We start from the raw sequence: 13,049 nt of genomic DNA on the forward strand, positions 1-13,049 counted from the left end.
GTCCCTTCAGCCTCGCCAAGCTCCATTATTCAAAACTTCTACCGCTGTATCTACGTGGTCACAACTACAACTAACCCGGTCCCGCCGTTCAAGACGCCAAACATCCGGCCCGTACCTCGAGGGTTCCCCCCGCCAAGGAGACCCCGAAACCGTTGAATTCAACCCTCGACCTTCACCACCTTCGCTTGGAGTTGAACTTCTCCAGGGGCTTCTTTCGCAGTTTAGCCGACTGCGACGCGAAGGTTGGAACAGTGAAGCCTATTCAGTCCCGTACACCTTCAGACTGATGCGCCAGCGGAAGTCCGGCTGACAGCAAAATCACACGCGCTGCTGCGGAGCGCCGAGGAAACCTGACGACTCTTGATTGCTTGGTGGGCTGGCCTTTTCCGGAGGCCAGCCTCTACAGACCTCCACCCTGGATATCGCGTCGTTACTCGAGTCGCGAGACACTCGCGACTCCGAGTCACCGCGCGCAACTAAGACATCCGCATCTGGTTCTTCAGGCGGAGCGAGTTCATTTGCGACGCGAAATCCAGGCGCGAGACCACCACCTCTGCCACCGCAACCTACGCTGCCACCTGTAGCTTCCTATGCCACTCCAAGGTCAACTGGTGTGTTGTCGCCGTCGCCTCCTCGGCCTCCGTCGCAATGGACTCCCATCCAACACACACGGCCATACTCTTCTGGGTATCGGCAGTATCCGCCCATGGAAGAGACATCGCCGACATACGTCCATCAAGGCTTCCGCCCAATTTATCCAGGAACGGTAGGGCCACCGCCACCTGGACCTCCTCATCCTGCTGCGATGGCTGGCCATCAACTAGTTCCTCCAGCTCCGCAACCCATGCTGCATCCCTCGAACAAGAGGACCGCTTCGCGAGCATCTCTGGTGGCTGAGCCTTCGTCGTCCATGCAAAAGAAGGAGAAGAAGCTCAAAGGGAAGTGGACAGAAGAGGAGGAAAAGTTGCTCATCAAGTTGCGAAGCAGCGGGATGAAATGGGTTGACATTTCGCAACAGAATCCTGGGAGAAGTGCAACCGCATGCCGACTCAGGTACCAAAACTATACTGAGAAGAAGGAGTGGTCTGAAGACGAGAAGGACATGCTTGCGCGACTGTACCATCGGTGAGAGCTTTTCCTATTGTTCCACTCATCACCAAGCTGGACGTAGATTACTGACGCGATTTGGCGGCCTTAGATTCATGGAGGACATGTGGAAGCGCATCGCAGATGAGATGTGCCGGCCATGGCGCGCCTGCGAACGCATGCACTGGCAATTGGGTGAGGAAGAAATGCTCCGTCGCGCCAACGTACAATACCGTGGCACAGCATCTTCAAATCCATCACAGTTATATCACGAGTCGATGTCGCCTGGATCTGGCGACGAGCAGGAGCAGCATTATGAGCAGTCGCCGCCAACCATTGGTGTTCCCCACCATCACTCCTCGTACTACCATACACGAGCTCACGACATGCATGACGACCGGCCGCACTACCCTGAAGACGAAGACGAACGTAGCGAACACTGGGGTCCGGTTCATCGCACAGCGGACCCTTCTGCTACACCGCAGCCACTCCCGCCGGGGCACAACCACCCGAACACAAGGCAGCTTGGGCAGTCACAGCAATTGCCCCATCCTTCGCTGCCACCTCCTTCGACATACTCGCACCAGCCGCCGTCAGCTCAATCCTCCTACAGCCTCTCTCACCACAGCGGGCCACCTAGAACGACAACACCTGCTGGCACACCGACCCCTGGTCCCCTTGCGTCGCACCCATTCTCCCGCCCCACAACCCCGCCTCCTCGAACAACTAGCGCAGGGGGTGCTTCATATGAAGCCGCCAACTCAGTCAACACTGCCGCCAGCGGAAACGGTGGAGAAGGAAGTGGTACAACGCCTCGGACTGTGCCCGCACACGGCGGCCTTGCTAGTCCATTTCCATCGGGCGGACGGCGGAGAGCAGGTTCGGCGAAGAGCCCGGAAATGGTGTCTAGAGACACACCTCGACGTGGTGGGCGTGAGGGTCTTAGAGACAGAAGCGATCGAGCGGGGTTCGTGGCGGACATGGAAGTAAAGGCCGAGGACAGAGAAAGAGGACGCCAGAAAGACAAGAAGTGATTGCAGGGACTTGCTTTCGAGGAGGGAAGATTTTGAGAACAAGGACAACCGTGTTGGCCTCTCCCAGCTTGCTGGATTCTTGACTCGGTGGGATCACCAACCGCCACTACCAATTTCCTTCTCCTGTCTGTCCCTTGGATCCCCCCTACCGGCGATTCCCATTTGGACCAAGTAACGACGTGATGAGCACTGAAACGACCAAAGACATTTCCTTTCAACCATGCTGGAGATCGCATTCGCATTTGCACAAGCACACAGAGACGATACAAGCGCAAGCAAGTTCATTCTACATCAAACTGGGCGGTCTTATCTTCTCGCATACAAGATTCCATTGCATGGCAAGCGTACCTCAGCATCATCTCTTTTCCGCAGAAAACAAAACTCCCAAGCGATAATGGCACGCACACGTTTGGGCAAAAACAGCACGCGGGGCGTCGAATTCCGATACTTTGCTTCAATGACGAGATACGATCGAAAAATAAACCGCGAAAACTTTTTTCAGTCCAGGACAGTGGCAGCGATGGAATGGGGCAAGCTATGCGCTGCGGCACTTGCAGCACAGCAGGCGGCAGTTCAACAATCATCGGCGAGACAGTCGCGGCGGCACTGCATGAACTTGGCAACTGGCACGAGCATTTTTGAGATGGGCATTGAGAAGGAGCCACCTGGGATGGCATTAGGGTTTGGAGGGCGCTGTCTGCTTGGCATGGCACAAGATGGAGCACCACGGGACGACACATGGGGGCATGACTTGATGACTGCTTTATCCACTGCACAGCGAATGGCGATTGCTTTTTGGTGATGGGCTGGCTGGCTGGCTGGCTGGAAGGAGGAAAGTAAGGACGGATAGATGTTTGGGGACTAGGTTGGTGGCTGCTCTGTTTTCAGTTTGCATATGTTTTTTTGCTCCTTTGCTCTAATTGTTTCGCCTGTTATTTTTTTGCATTGCGCTGTCTATACCTGTCCAGAATCAAATTCTGCTCGATCAGTCAAGTACATATACTTAACTTCTACTGTACAAATGATGGAAAGTCAGTGGTCGAATGAAGCACCATTCACTGTACAATCAATATTCACTAGAAGGTGGACCGAATTTTGCTATCCTCAGACATTCAGTCACGAACTCACGATGAGTTCTTCGCAGCATCAGAACCTGATTCAAATCATCACTTGCCTCAAACTGTCTTATTGGTCATCGTGGACGAACCCACGCAAAAGAGCGGCAGTAGTCACCAACCCCGCTCGCAAATTCCCTCTCGCCCATGGCCAACTCACCGGCAAGTCACAAGGAGATCTCTCGATCCCTATCCCACTCTGCGTTTGCTTATCCAGCAAGACTAGCGCCCAAGTCTAACGACTGCAACAGTCCCATCAACCCACAAAAAAGGCGAGGCAGCCTACCAAGCACCCTGATACATGGCAAATACTTCTTGGACACTCCCAGAGACGCGCCACGAAAGCCACCGATCCATCCAGTTCGTTGCATGAAGACTACTCACATGCCAACATATCACCAACCCGTTGCCCAAGCAAGGAATAGCCAATGTCACTCTGTGTGACCCCCAAACGGCTCGCTCGTCCATCTGCTTCCCTCCCACCAGCTTTCCAATTGCCAACTCATGATCGCCGACAGCAGTAGAGCCCTGGCCCCGCATATACGCATGCAAGCAGTAGGATGAACAACACCAACGCCCAGGTATGGTCTCGCTCGGACGGACGGACGGACGGCCCAAGTCAGACCCGCTCCGCTCGCTCGTTTGTGGCGCGGTTGTGGTCGACTGAAAAGCAAAAGCCACAACAGCGCCATTGTTAGCCATCGCAAGCCGTGCCGTGATGGAGTAATCACCGCGTGAACTTGTTGGTGTGCGTCGAGCTACATGGCCTATGCTCCGCCGCAGTGACGTGCGACGCCATGCTGCTTGAAGAATTCCTGAGAAAGCAGCTGTCAAGAAAAAGGAAAAAAGACTCAACTAGTGAATGGAGACATGTGCGGTGAGTACACAGGGCGCTGACATTCATTTGCGCTATAGACGCCATAGTCAGAGCCCTGAATTGGAGAATTGCAAGCGAACGTGGCCGTGCATCGCCACCGGCATCCAACACTGAATGAATACGCTCACATTCCCATAAGCAAGCAGACCAAGAGATGAGGGAGGGGCGAACTACGTGAAGGGGTTCCCCTGACCCACACAGAGTGCGAAAGAGCGAGTTTCTGCAAGTGTCGCTGACGACCACCAATCTACCATCTCCCGAAGACCACATGCCCAATCCATCTCATCACATCCCACAATCTCGACCCATCTCTCGATCAACCTGCTTGGTTCTTCGCTCTACCATCAAGCCAGCCTACCGCCAACGGACACCATCTGCAGCTATTGGTGCCAACTGACCTGCTCGACCAACACTGTCTGACTGACCGAACGAGCGCAATAATCCAACCGACCAGCCAGCCAGCCGCAGCGCCTCGCCCCAAAAGCAAGCCCTGAAGATCAAGAGACCCTTTTCCTCCTCGTCAATCCAGGCAATCCTGGCCCTTGTAATGCCATGCCATGCCATGCCATCTCATCTCATCCCACCCTCGACAAGCCACGTCCCTGTCTCTGTCGACCACTACCACACCAACCATTGCGAGCATTACGAGCGAGCCGGCCCTCCAGAGTTACCGCCTTTCCGTCGGTCTGCCCGTCCATCCGTCCCGCCTCTTGGACTGCTTCCTTGGCCCCCCCCCTGCCCCTATCCCTGTCCGCACCCTGCTTTTCCAGTGTCATCAGCCACCGCTACCACACAGAAGTACAGACAGACAGACGACGACGAAGCGCCAACATGGCATTCCCGGTACCTCTCCCACCAGAAGTCATCCACGCACATCCATGTCCACACCGTGAACAGGAGGTATGGACATCCCAGGTCCGGCACTGCTAGATGCTGGACTACCAGGATGGACTCAGAGAGAGAGAGAGAGAGAGAGAGAGAGAGAGAGAGAGAGAGAGAGAGCGTCCTTGGAGGAAATGCCCTCTGCGGCTTCCTCAATCCGCATTCGCGTTCATTGGCAGTTTGCCGGCAAGTCAATGAGACTAGAGAGAAGCCGGTCGGTCTGCCCTCTCCGCAGTCCGTCCAACGCCCTCGAGCGCGCTCCGCTCCCGCCACACACGCGCCCAATCCACCCAATCCATTCGCCCCCAGCCGTCGCGGCGTGGCTCAGCCAACACACGCGTCCCTCCATCCAAACCGCGCACACACCCAAGCCCAAGGGGTCCCGACGCGGACCCGGAGTTGTCGTGCATGGCCGTTGCGTCGGGCGGACCGGGTTGGCGGTTAAAGTTGGGTTGGGGTGGCTGGCACGGCCAGGATATGGAGAGATGAGGGATGCGTGGTTGGGATCAAGGACGACGGGGCGAAGCGGACGGACGCAAGACTACCGGGACCGGGATGTACGAGGGAATGGTACGGATGGAATGCGAGGCTCATTCGGACAGGGAGGGTCGGCCTTCCGAGTCCGCCACACGACGAGGTGATGCTACAGCGGCGCTGACTGTGTTGGGAGTTGGGTTCGCAAAGAAAGAGACGCGATGTGCGATGTTGTGTGCGCCGACAGCCTCGCCTCGTCTCGCCTCACGCCGTGCGCATGTGGAGCTGGTTGGTGTTTTGGTCCGGCTGTTGACGCCCAACCACGCGGGGTGATGCGGCTTCGGATTTCGAACGCACGCAAACCTCGCTCACCAAAAGGCGCCTGCTCTACTGAGAATCACCATACTCGCCAAGAAGGATTTTGTAGTCACGGCCAAAGACGTCGTGTTGCAATCAATGTCATTACTCCGGACACTGACATCAGCGCGCCCAAGCGCAAAAGAGAACGACCTAGACTGTGTCCACGGTCACCCGCTTGCTTTAAGTCATAATCTATCGTTCTTTGGGATATCATACAAACCAGACGCGGAAACGAACGCCCAAAGACACGAAGCTCAACACTCCCAACCTGAGACGCAAAGCCCCCTCGTGACCAACGACATTATGCATGTCGACAAACCATGACCCTACGTACGACAGAAACGGAGGAAATTTCTGTCGTCTCCAAAGCTATCCTTGTCAATCAATCGTACTGCCCTCTCTTCGTGTGCTGATAGCGGACAGCGCAGGTGTGTTGTCAAGCGCCGAGCGATCCTGCTTCGGTTTGACAGGATGGCGAGAAGTGATCGGCCGTCGCTCACTGAGAGAGCTCTCCACCCTGTGTCGTGCCAGACGGAATCTCGCATCCCTGCGAGAAAAACAGACGTGCCTCTACCTCTTCGAGATTCTCAAGACTGTAGAAGTTTCCTATCAAAAGCAAATCGGGTCAGCATGGTGCGCTTCTCGCTGGTCTAAGCGCGATGTGACCAATCGAAAAACAGGAAGCGACTGCCAGACAAAAACAAATAATGCCAAGGAAAGTCATGACTGAGAAGGGGAAAAGAGAGCGAGACGAGGATGTTGAAATAGCGGTGCGGAAACAGACTGCTGTTACGACTGCAGGCGAGAGAAAAGAGACCTGACAATGGACGTAGTTGGAAGGCAGGAAGGGAAATCAGGCAGGGAGCCGGTTGGCAGACTGCAGCGATGCGCGAAGATGCAGGCCATGACAGATAGGTTGCGTTGATGCTTAGGTGCGATGGAGCCGCAGTCCTTTGTGTGAGGTGCCAGCGAGCAATGAGAGCCACCCGATCAACCTGTGAGAGCTCATCTTGCAACGGCGAGGGTTCGTGCGGTGCGACAGCACAGGCTCAAAAGAGCCTCCAGGTGACGCAAAATAAGTCGAAACGCGGAGGCCCGCGGTTCGTCGCCGACTCGATGGAAAAGCCAAGTGCCCTGCGGGGCGACCGTTGGTAGAGGTTATAGCTTCGTCGACCGGGGGTATGACAGGGGGTTGAAATAAGGATGGAACAAACAGACGGTCGCTGGTCGCTGCAGTGCAAGGGAATAGAAGATGATGCGCAAGTCGTGCAACACCAAGTGCAGACGGCTTCTATCACGCACCGCAGAGGCGTCCAGGGCTGGCGCCACAGCTCAAATCGAGAGCAGTTCGATGCCAAAGGGCAAGGCTGTGCGACTAGGGCCTGAGCGCGGTGGCATCCGAGATGGCAGACTTGACTGGCCGGGTACAACCTCCTGTCGTGCTACCCCGGATGCGACCCGTACCGTGCCGCATTGCGCCGCTGCACCCCCTGGGATCCGCCTACCAGGAACGAGCATAAAACGACTGCTCGTCGCACAATACGTGGTCTTGCACACCGACTCGCAATACTGCTCTCGTCGCCCGCTGCCCCGTTCCGCGGTGCGCTGTTGGCATGCAGGCTGTTGCGCAGAGAAAAAGGAAAATGTGTAGAAGACAACAAGGTGGAGAAAACAGGGGTGAATGGACAGCTCAGAAAAGAAGACAACTCACCTCGCGGCACCACGAAAACACCCCCCCTGTTGATCCCAAACTGAGTATCTCCAACTGTCGCGGTGACCTTTCCTTCCAGCACGCAAAAGACGATGTGCATTCGCCGAGAGTTTTTCTTGCGCTTGATGCCATTCGGAGGAATGTCGACCATACCCGCGGCCATGAACGGAGTTCCCATGATTTTGGCATAGCGAAATTCCGTGTCTGCCACATCTCTTGTCTGTATCTTGTTCGCTGCGTAGGCAATGTCTGTGTACGATGTCAGGAATTTCGAATGAACCTACTGGCCTCAGGAACTCACCCTGTTGCTGGGCACTCTCCTCAAGGCTAATGCCCTTTTTGTCGTCCCACTCGTTGAGATAGCCAGCAATGATTCCGGCACCCTTCTCCCAGGGCTCCAACGGCAGCTCAGGCTCTTCGCTAGCTGCAGACGCTGCCCCTTTGCGCTTTTTGCCCTTGCTTGGCCCCCTTCGACTTCTCTTGGGCAGCTCGTTGTCTTCGGCGCGAATGATTCCGAGGTTCTGACGGTCATGGCTATATTCTATCTTCTCACCCAAGTAATAGGCCAAGGGCTTGACGGAAGCTCTGCCAGACCTGGTTGTCTTTACATCTGAATCGTCAAACGGTGTGGTCGCTCGCAGTATGTGGGAACTCTTCGCGTCTCTCGGCGGAGGTGGAGGCGGCATAGATGCCTGTCGTTGCACGGCCGTCGGTGGGTTAACGCTGCTTGCACGAGCTGTTGCTTTGCCCTTTGCCTTGCCCTGAGCAGAATTCTTCTTGGTGGCTGGTTTTGCGGCGGGAGCAGCATCTTTCTTCGAGCGTTTGCTTGGTCGCTCTTCCTCGTCGGCAACAGAAGGTTCTGGCTCCGCTGCATTTGCCGTCGCCTTTTGTCCCGAACCTTTCGGGCGGCCACGCTTTTTCGACTGGGTGACTTGAACGGCTTCGGCCCCTGTCTCTTCGACCTCTTGAACTGACGATTCATCCGCGTCTTGGGCAATCGGTCTTGCCGTCTTTGATCCTGTACCTTTGGGACGACCACGCTTTTTCGCCTGGGGCTCGGTGACCTCCGAAGCCGTCTCTTCAACCTCTGGCAGGCTAGGTTCCTCGACGTCTGGCTCATTCTCAGAGACAGAGACAGCAGAAACGTCCCCGTTCGTAGCGAGCCGACCTCTGCGCGCTGCGCGCGGACCTAGAGCGCTTGATGCATTGGATGCTTGCACAGACGCCAGTGCCTTTGACTTTTTGGGTCGTCCAGGCGCACGTTTTGCGGGCTGTTCTGCGGGCTCCTCTTGGTCTTTTGTTGGCTTTGCAGCCTTTTCAATGCTTTGACGTGGTCGACCCGCACCTCTGCGCGGCTTTGCTGCGGGAATCTCTGAAGGCTCCTCAGTCGCGTCGTCTACCTCGTCCTCAATTGCTGGCAGCGAATCACCACCTTCTACCGGGACGAGGCTTTCGTCCTCAAAGCCATTCGCGGGTATCTCGTCCTCTCCAGGGAGTTCCTCATCGTCAGCAACCGTGTCTTCTTGTGTCGGCTCTTGTTCCGGATCGGGGCTCGGTTCGATATCGTAGATGCTCCGCCGGGCACTGCCTTTGTTGCGACTGGCGCTACTACCGTCCCGATCGCTAAAGTCGTCGATGCTGCTGAAATCCAATTTGCGTGCTACTGCGGGATGCGATGATGCGCGGTCCGGACTCTTAGTGGCTCTGCGCATCGACGGCGGACCCATGGAAGACTGTCTGCGGGGAGAGGAGCCGAGCGATGTCTTGATGGGCGAACGACCCAACGGCGGGGGAAATCGTATGGACTTGCGTGCGCTGAGCGCGTCGGCTGGCTCAGGCATCGAACCTGCAAAACGAGAGTCCGTCTCAGTATCACCATTGCTTTCGTTGTCGTCCAAAAGCGCTTCCACGAGAGCATTGAAGGCGCCATTGGTGGGCGAGTTTGCACTATCATCTGAATCGGACATACTCTGCTGAAGGTCCATGTCTTCGGAAGTGAGCGTCTTGTCGGCTGCGGTAGCGTTGTCGCGTTTTGGCGGCGATTTCTCAGGCGATGAAAAGACGCCATCGAGGTCTTCGAATCCGTGTTCATCTCGTTGCCTCTCTGCAAGGGTGACTCCGGTTCTCCTGCATATCATTAGCTTTTGCGCTGGTGCTGGATAGCTCTGTCTGAGATGCCGTGCCTTCCCTGTTCGCCAATGCGAAAGAATTCGTTCTCGCGGTGCTTCCGGCCCGGGGGATTTGCGGGCGCCATGGTCAATGATTCTTGTCGATTCAAAGGTCACGGTCCGCCAGAGAGATGCTGTGGGGGTAAAGACGGCGTGGAGTCCAGGAGCGGACGCGTGTGGATGTCGAGCGACGCGTTGATGAAAGACATGGCCGCCTCGGCGAACGAGGGCTGGCGGTTGTTTGGGTCTACCCAAATCGGGATAGTTGCTCTTGGCGCTTTCCATGACACGTCTCCGTGACCACCGCCCAGTAATTCGACAGAGCACACAGACCTCAGCAGAAGTTATCTTCAATCTTCCAATCAATCCTTGCTCTATTTCTAATCTACTAGCCTGAAATCTAATAGCATCTTTGCTCACTTGGAACGCCAACTCTGGTCCCCACAACGGTGCCAAAACACGAAAGCCCTCAAAAGAAACGCCAACTCCAAGTCAGAGCTCGATGAATGCTTACTGTCTGGGGCCTGGTCGCAAAAGTCGTGGCACACGTAGCTACGACCACCCCTTGTAACTCTTCGCAAAAAACCTGGTGAACTCCATTATGTATCATTGCTTAAGGCACTTGAATGCTCCCTGATGTGTACATTTCGACATAGGGTTTTAGCACTACCCCATGGTCGCTCCAATTTGGCTGCTTTCTCTCATTCGGACTTTGTGTGCCACGACTTTTGCTACCAAGTCTCGGTCTCTGTGCTTGGAGGAGCATAAGCTGTTGTGCTCGAGCTACGAAGTACTCAAGCTCTATATTCATCCATACTTCATTGGTTTCAGTCACCACTGATGTCACGTCACGGCTTTGCAAAGCTCAGGTCTGCCAAAATTTAGGAAGCTCAATTACCGCTATGCTGAATGCCGCTCTCGGGAATGACTGTACTAATGGGGTATAATGCTGTGCTGTGCTGCGCAAACGAAAAACGATTGGAAATCAAAAAGACGAAACCACCCCTCAGCCTCAACGCCGCGTGTCCTGCCAACCCAAAGGGATGTACGAAACTGTAAAACGAAAACGAATGAAAGTGGAATGCCAACGCCTGAAAATGCGACTCGCTGGCGCTTTTGTGCTCAAAGTTCAAAAAAGAAATCCTTCCGGACGGTCAATTGACGCAACGGCGACCACTCAAAGTCGCGAAAAAGAATTGATGCAAATGTGTACTCGCCAAGTCGAAACGAGCGCATCCGAAACTGCTGTTTTGGCGTAAAGAAGAGAGGATTCGAGCTGGAATACGGTGTCCCTGGGGCGTTGTTGGCCTAGCCCTATTCACCCTGTCGGGCCTGCTGCTGCTCGAGATTTCGGAACTCATTGAGTTGCTGCCACTGCCACTGCTGAAACCTTTCGAGCTCTGCGGGGGAGATTTGCAGCGCAGACTGTTGCATGGACTGCTGAGAAGAGGGCTGTGCGGCAGGCTGCTGCATGGGCTGCTGGGGAGAGGACTGCGCAACAGGCTGCTGCATGGACTGCTGGAGCGAGGGATCAACAGACTGCTGCATGGACTGCTCAGGGGAAGACTGCTGCATGGACTGCTGAGGAGGAGGCTGCTCAGTAGGACGAAGGAATTGGGTGACGTGCTGGTGAACATTCTCCTCGACAGACGGCTGGTTGACCGGCTGGCTCTGTTGCTGGGTGTTGTGTGTAGGTTGAGAGTGACTGGCCTGCGGCTGGGCCGGATGGTAGCGACCACCCGCGTAGTTGGTCGTGGCCGGCTGGTAGACGCGTCCCTGGTAGACCAGCTGGCCGTTTTGCGGGTTGACCGGCTGAGCATCAGAGACGGGCGGGGCAGGCTGAATGTGCTCCTGGACGTCGTGCGTAGGTTGAGAGTAACTGGCCTGCGGCTGGGCCGGATGGTATTGACCACCCTCGTAGTTGGTCGTGGCCGGCTGGTAGTAGGGTCCCTGGTAATTCTGCTGACCGTTTTGCGGGTATCCGTAGTAGTGAGTCTGAGCAGGCTGCTGGCCGGAAGACTGAGCGATCGGAGCCGCCATGGTGGCCACTGGGGCGTTGTTGTTCGTCTTGGACTTCTTGCAAGGAGTCTCGGGAGCCTCGGACTCGGACTCAGGGGCACGACGCTTGCGAGGAGTCTTGGGCGGCTCGGATTCAGAAGCGCCCTGCTGTTGGGGAGTCTCGGGTGTGTCCGACTTGACGACCTTGGGCTTGCGCCTGTTGCTGGCTGCGATGTCGCCCTTGAAGTCGTGGTCCAATGTCCACCAGACGCCCGAGTCGGGCTTCTTGCCGTCTTCAACCTTGACGAACACCTTTGGTACGGCATGACGGATGCCTGACTTGAAGCCCGCGCCCCTCTTCTCCATCTCGAAGTTGGCATATGCATACTCGTACATGTGTGCGAACTGGAGCATGCCTTTGGGACATTTCGGAGACCTGTAGTTGTGGTACGCTTCGATGGCAATGTCTATGTATTGTGGAACGGGCCTCTTTGTGCTGGTCTTGCCAGAGCCTGTGGGCACTGGCTTAGGAGCAGGCGTGGGCGTGCTTGGAACAGCATGATGGTTGTCTGGCGAGCTGGCGAAAGAGCTCGACGGCGTGATGAGGGCGGGCTTTGGAGCGCTAGGAACGGTTCCAGTCTGGTTGAAGATGTTGTTGCAGTTGCCAGATGCAATGGTGTTCGAGACAGGAGAGGGGTTGAGAGAGCTTGGAGGCGTGGCGTATCCGGGCTCGGGCGTACCAGGGATGATTCCAGTGTGGTTGGCGGAAGTGTTGCAATCGGCAGAGGAAGTGACATTCGAAGCGGGAGAGTTGTCGACAACGCCCAAAGTCGTGTCACCAAGAACGGGTGTGGGCGTACCGGGCGCAGTTCCCTGCAAGCTGAGGTTGATGAAGTTGCTTCCAGGAATGAATGGGCTGGGCTGAGCAAAAGGATCGAATTCGGCCAAGTTCATGGACGTCGAGGCAAGCATAGTGGAGTTGTCGAAATCGAAGTCGAGCGTGGCAGCCCTGTTGAAGTCGCACCTGGGAGGCGTGAACTCCTGCGCGGTCCTGTCGTCAGGCACGGTGGCTTCGTGCGAGAGACTGTCATTCTGATCGATGGTCTTTGCAGGTTGAGACTCGGACGAGCTTGGCTCAGGGCAAGGATGAGGCTGGGCGACCGCTGAAGAGACCGCTTCCGTGGCCGTCACAGGTGCGGAGTCGGATTCGTTGGTGATCGGGTCGAGCGTAGGGGTAGTGGTAGGCTGAGCGCCGATGTTGTCGGGAGGAGAAGTCGAATTGCCCAAGTTGAGGCGCATAGCCGTGAAGCCGGTTCTGTTTGGGTCCAGAAGCGCAATCTCGTC

At 56.0% G+C, this 13,049-nt stretch overlaps 4 protein-coding genes across 4 annotated transcripts; 2 read left to right on the forward strand and 2 right to left on the reverse strand.

Annotated features, from left to right (window-relative positions):
• Positions 1-805: 805 nt before the first annotated feature.
• BKA78DRAFT_291499 (uncharacterized protein) lies at positions 806-2,120 on the forward strand (the record flags this gene model as incomplete). The annotated part of the gene is made up of 2 exons (XM_066885907.1): positions 806-1,125; positions 1,172-2,120. 2 exons carry the CDS (start codon positions 806-808, stop codon positions 2,118-2,120), a joined length of 1,269 nt encoding a protein of 422 aa, XP_066749551.1.
• A 110-nt stretch (positions 2,121-2,230) lies between these two features.
• Positions 2,231-3,228, forward strand: BKA78DRAFT_14878 (uncharacterized protein). Its single transcript, XM_066882907.1, has one exon. It carries the CDS (start codon positions 2,341-2,343, stop codon positions 2,920-2,922), a length of 582 nt encoding a protein of 193 aa, XP_066749552.1. The 5' UTR covers positions 2,231-2,340; the 3' UTR covers positions 2,923-3,228.
• A 2,682-nt stretch (positions 3,229-5,910) lies between these two features.
• On the reverse strand, positions 5,911-9,886 carry BKA78DRAFT_302942 (kinetochore CENP-C fungal-like protein). Its single transcript, XM_066887497.1, has 5 exons — positions 9,723-9,886; positions 9,509-9,666; positions 7,841-9,385; positions 7,540-7,788; positions 5,911-6,434 (listed from the first exon to the last, which is right to left on the reverse strand). Exons 1-5 carry the CDS (start codon positions 9,791-9,793, stop codon positions 6,325-6,327), a joined length of 2,133 nt encoding a protein of 710 aa, XP_066749553.1. The 5' UTR covers positions 9,794-9,886; the 3' UTR covers positions 5,911-6,324.
• A 632-nt stretch (positions 9,887-10,518) lies between these two features.
• Positions 10,519-12,128, reverse strand: BKA78DRAFT_302944 (uncharacterized protein). Its single transcript, XM_066887498.1, has 2 exons — positions 11,673-12,128; positions 10,519-11,498 (listed from the first exon to the last, which is right to left on the reverse strand). The coding sequence occupies exons 1-2, from the start codon at positions 12,089-12,091 to the stop codon at positions 10,862-10,864; spliced, it is 1,056 nt and encodes a 351-aa protein (XP_066749554.1). The 5' UTR covers positions 12,092-12,128; the 3' UTR covers positions 10,519-10,861.
• Positions 12,129-13,049: the final 921 nt, after the last annotated feature.

This window comes from Phyllosticta capitalensis (assembly GCF_038381095.1).
Source record: "Phyllosticta capitalensis strain CBS 128856 chromosome Unknown BKA78scaffold_1, whole genome shotgun sequence".
Classification (NCBI taxonomy): Eukaryota; Fungi; Ascomycota; class Dothideomycetes; order Botryosphaeriales; family Phyllostictaceae; genus Phyllosticta; species Phyllosticta capitalensis.

What these genes read in the sequence shown, in the direction of transcription:
- BKA78DRAFT_302944 (XM_066887498.1), bottom strand. Translation starts at nt 12,091, where the DNA reads ATGCATATGCCAACTTCGAGATGGAGAAGAGGGGCGCGGGCTTCAAGT. An exon ending in ACGGATACCCGCAAAACGGT is followed by an intron (nt 11,499 to 11,672) that starts CAGCAGAATTAC and finishes CCGCAAAACGGC; the next exon opens with CAGCTGGTCTACCAGGGACG.
- BKA78DRAFT_302942 (XM_066887497.1), bottom strand. Translation starts at nt 9,793, where the DNA reads ATGGCGCCCGCAAATCCCCCGGGCCGGAAGCACCGCGAGAACGAATTC. An exon ending in GGAGAGTGCCCAGCAACAGG is followed by an intron (nt 7,789 to 7,840) that starts GTGAGTTCCTGA and finishes CATCGTACACAG; the next exon opens with ACATTGCCTACGCAGCGAAC. An exon ending in TGTTTTCGTGGTGCCGCGAG is followed by an intron (nt 6,435 to 7,539) that starts GTGAGTTGTCTT and finishes TGCTTTTGATAG; the next exon opens with GAAACTTCTACAGTCTTGAG.
- BKA78DRAFT_14878 (XM_066882907.1), top strand. Translation starts at nt 2,341, where the DNA reads ATGCTGGAGATCGCATTCGCATTTGCACAAGCACACAGAGACGATACA.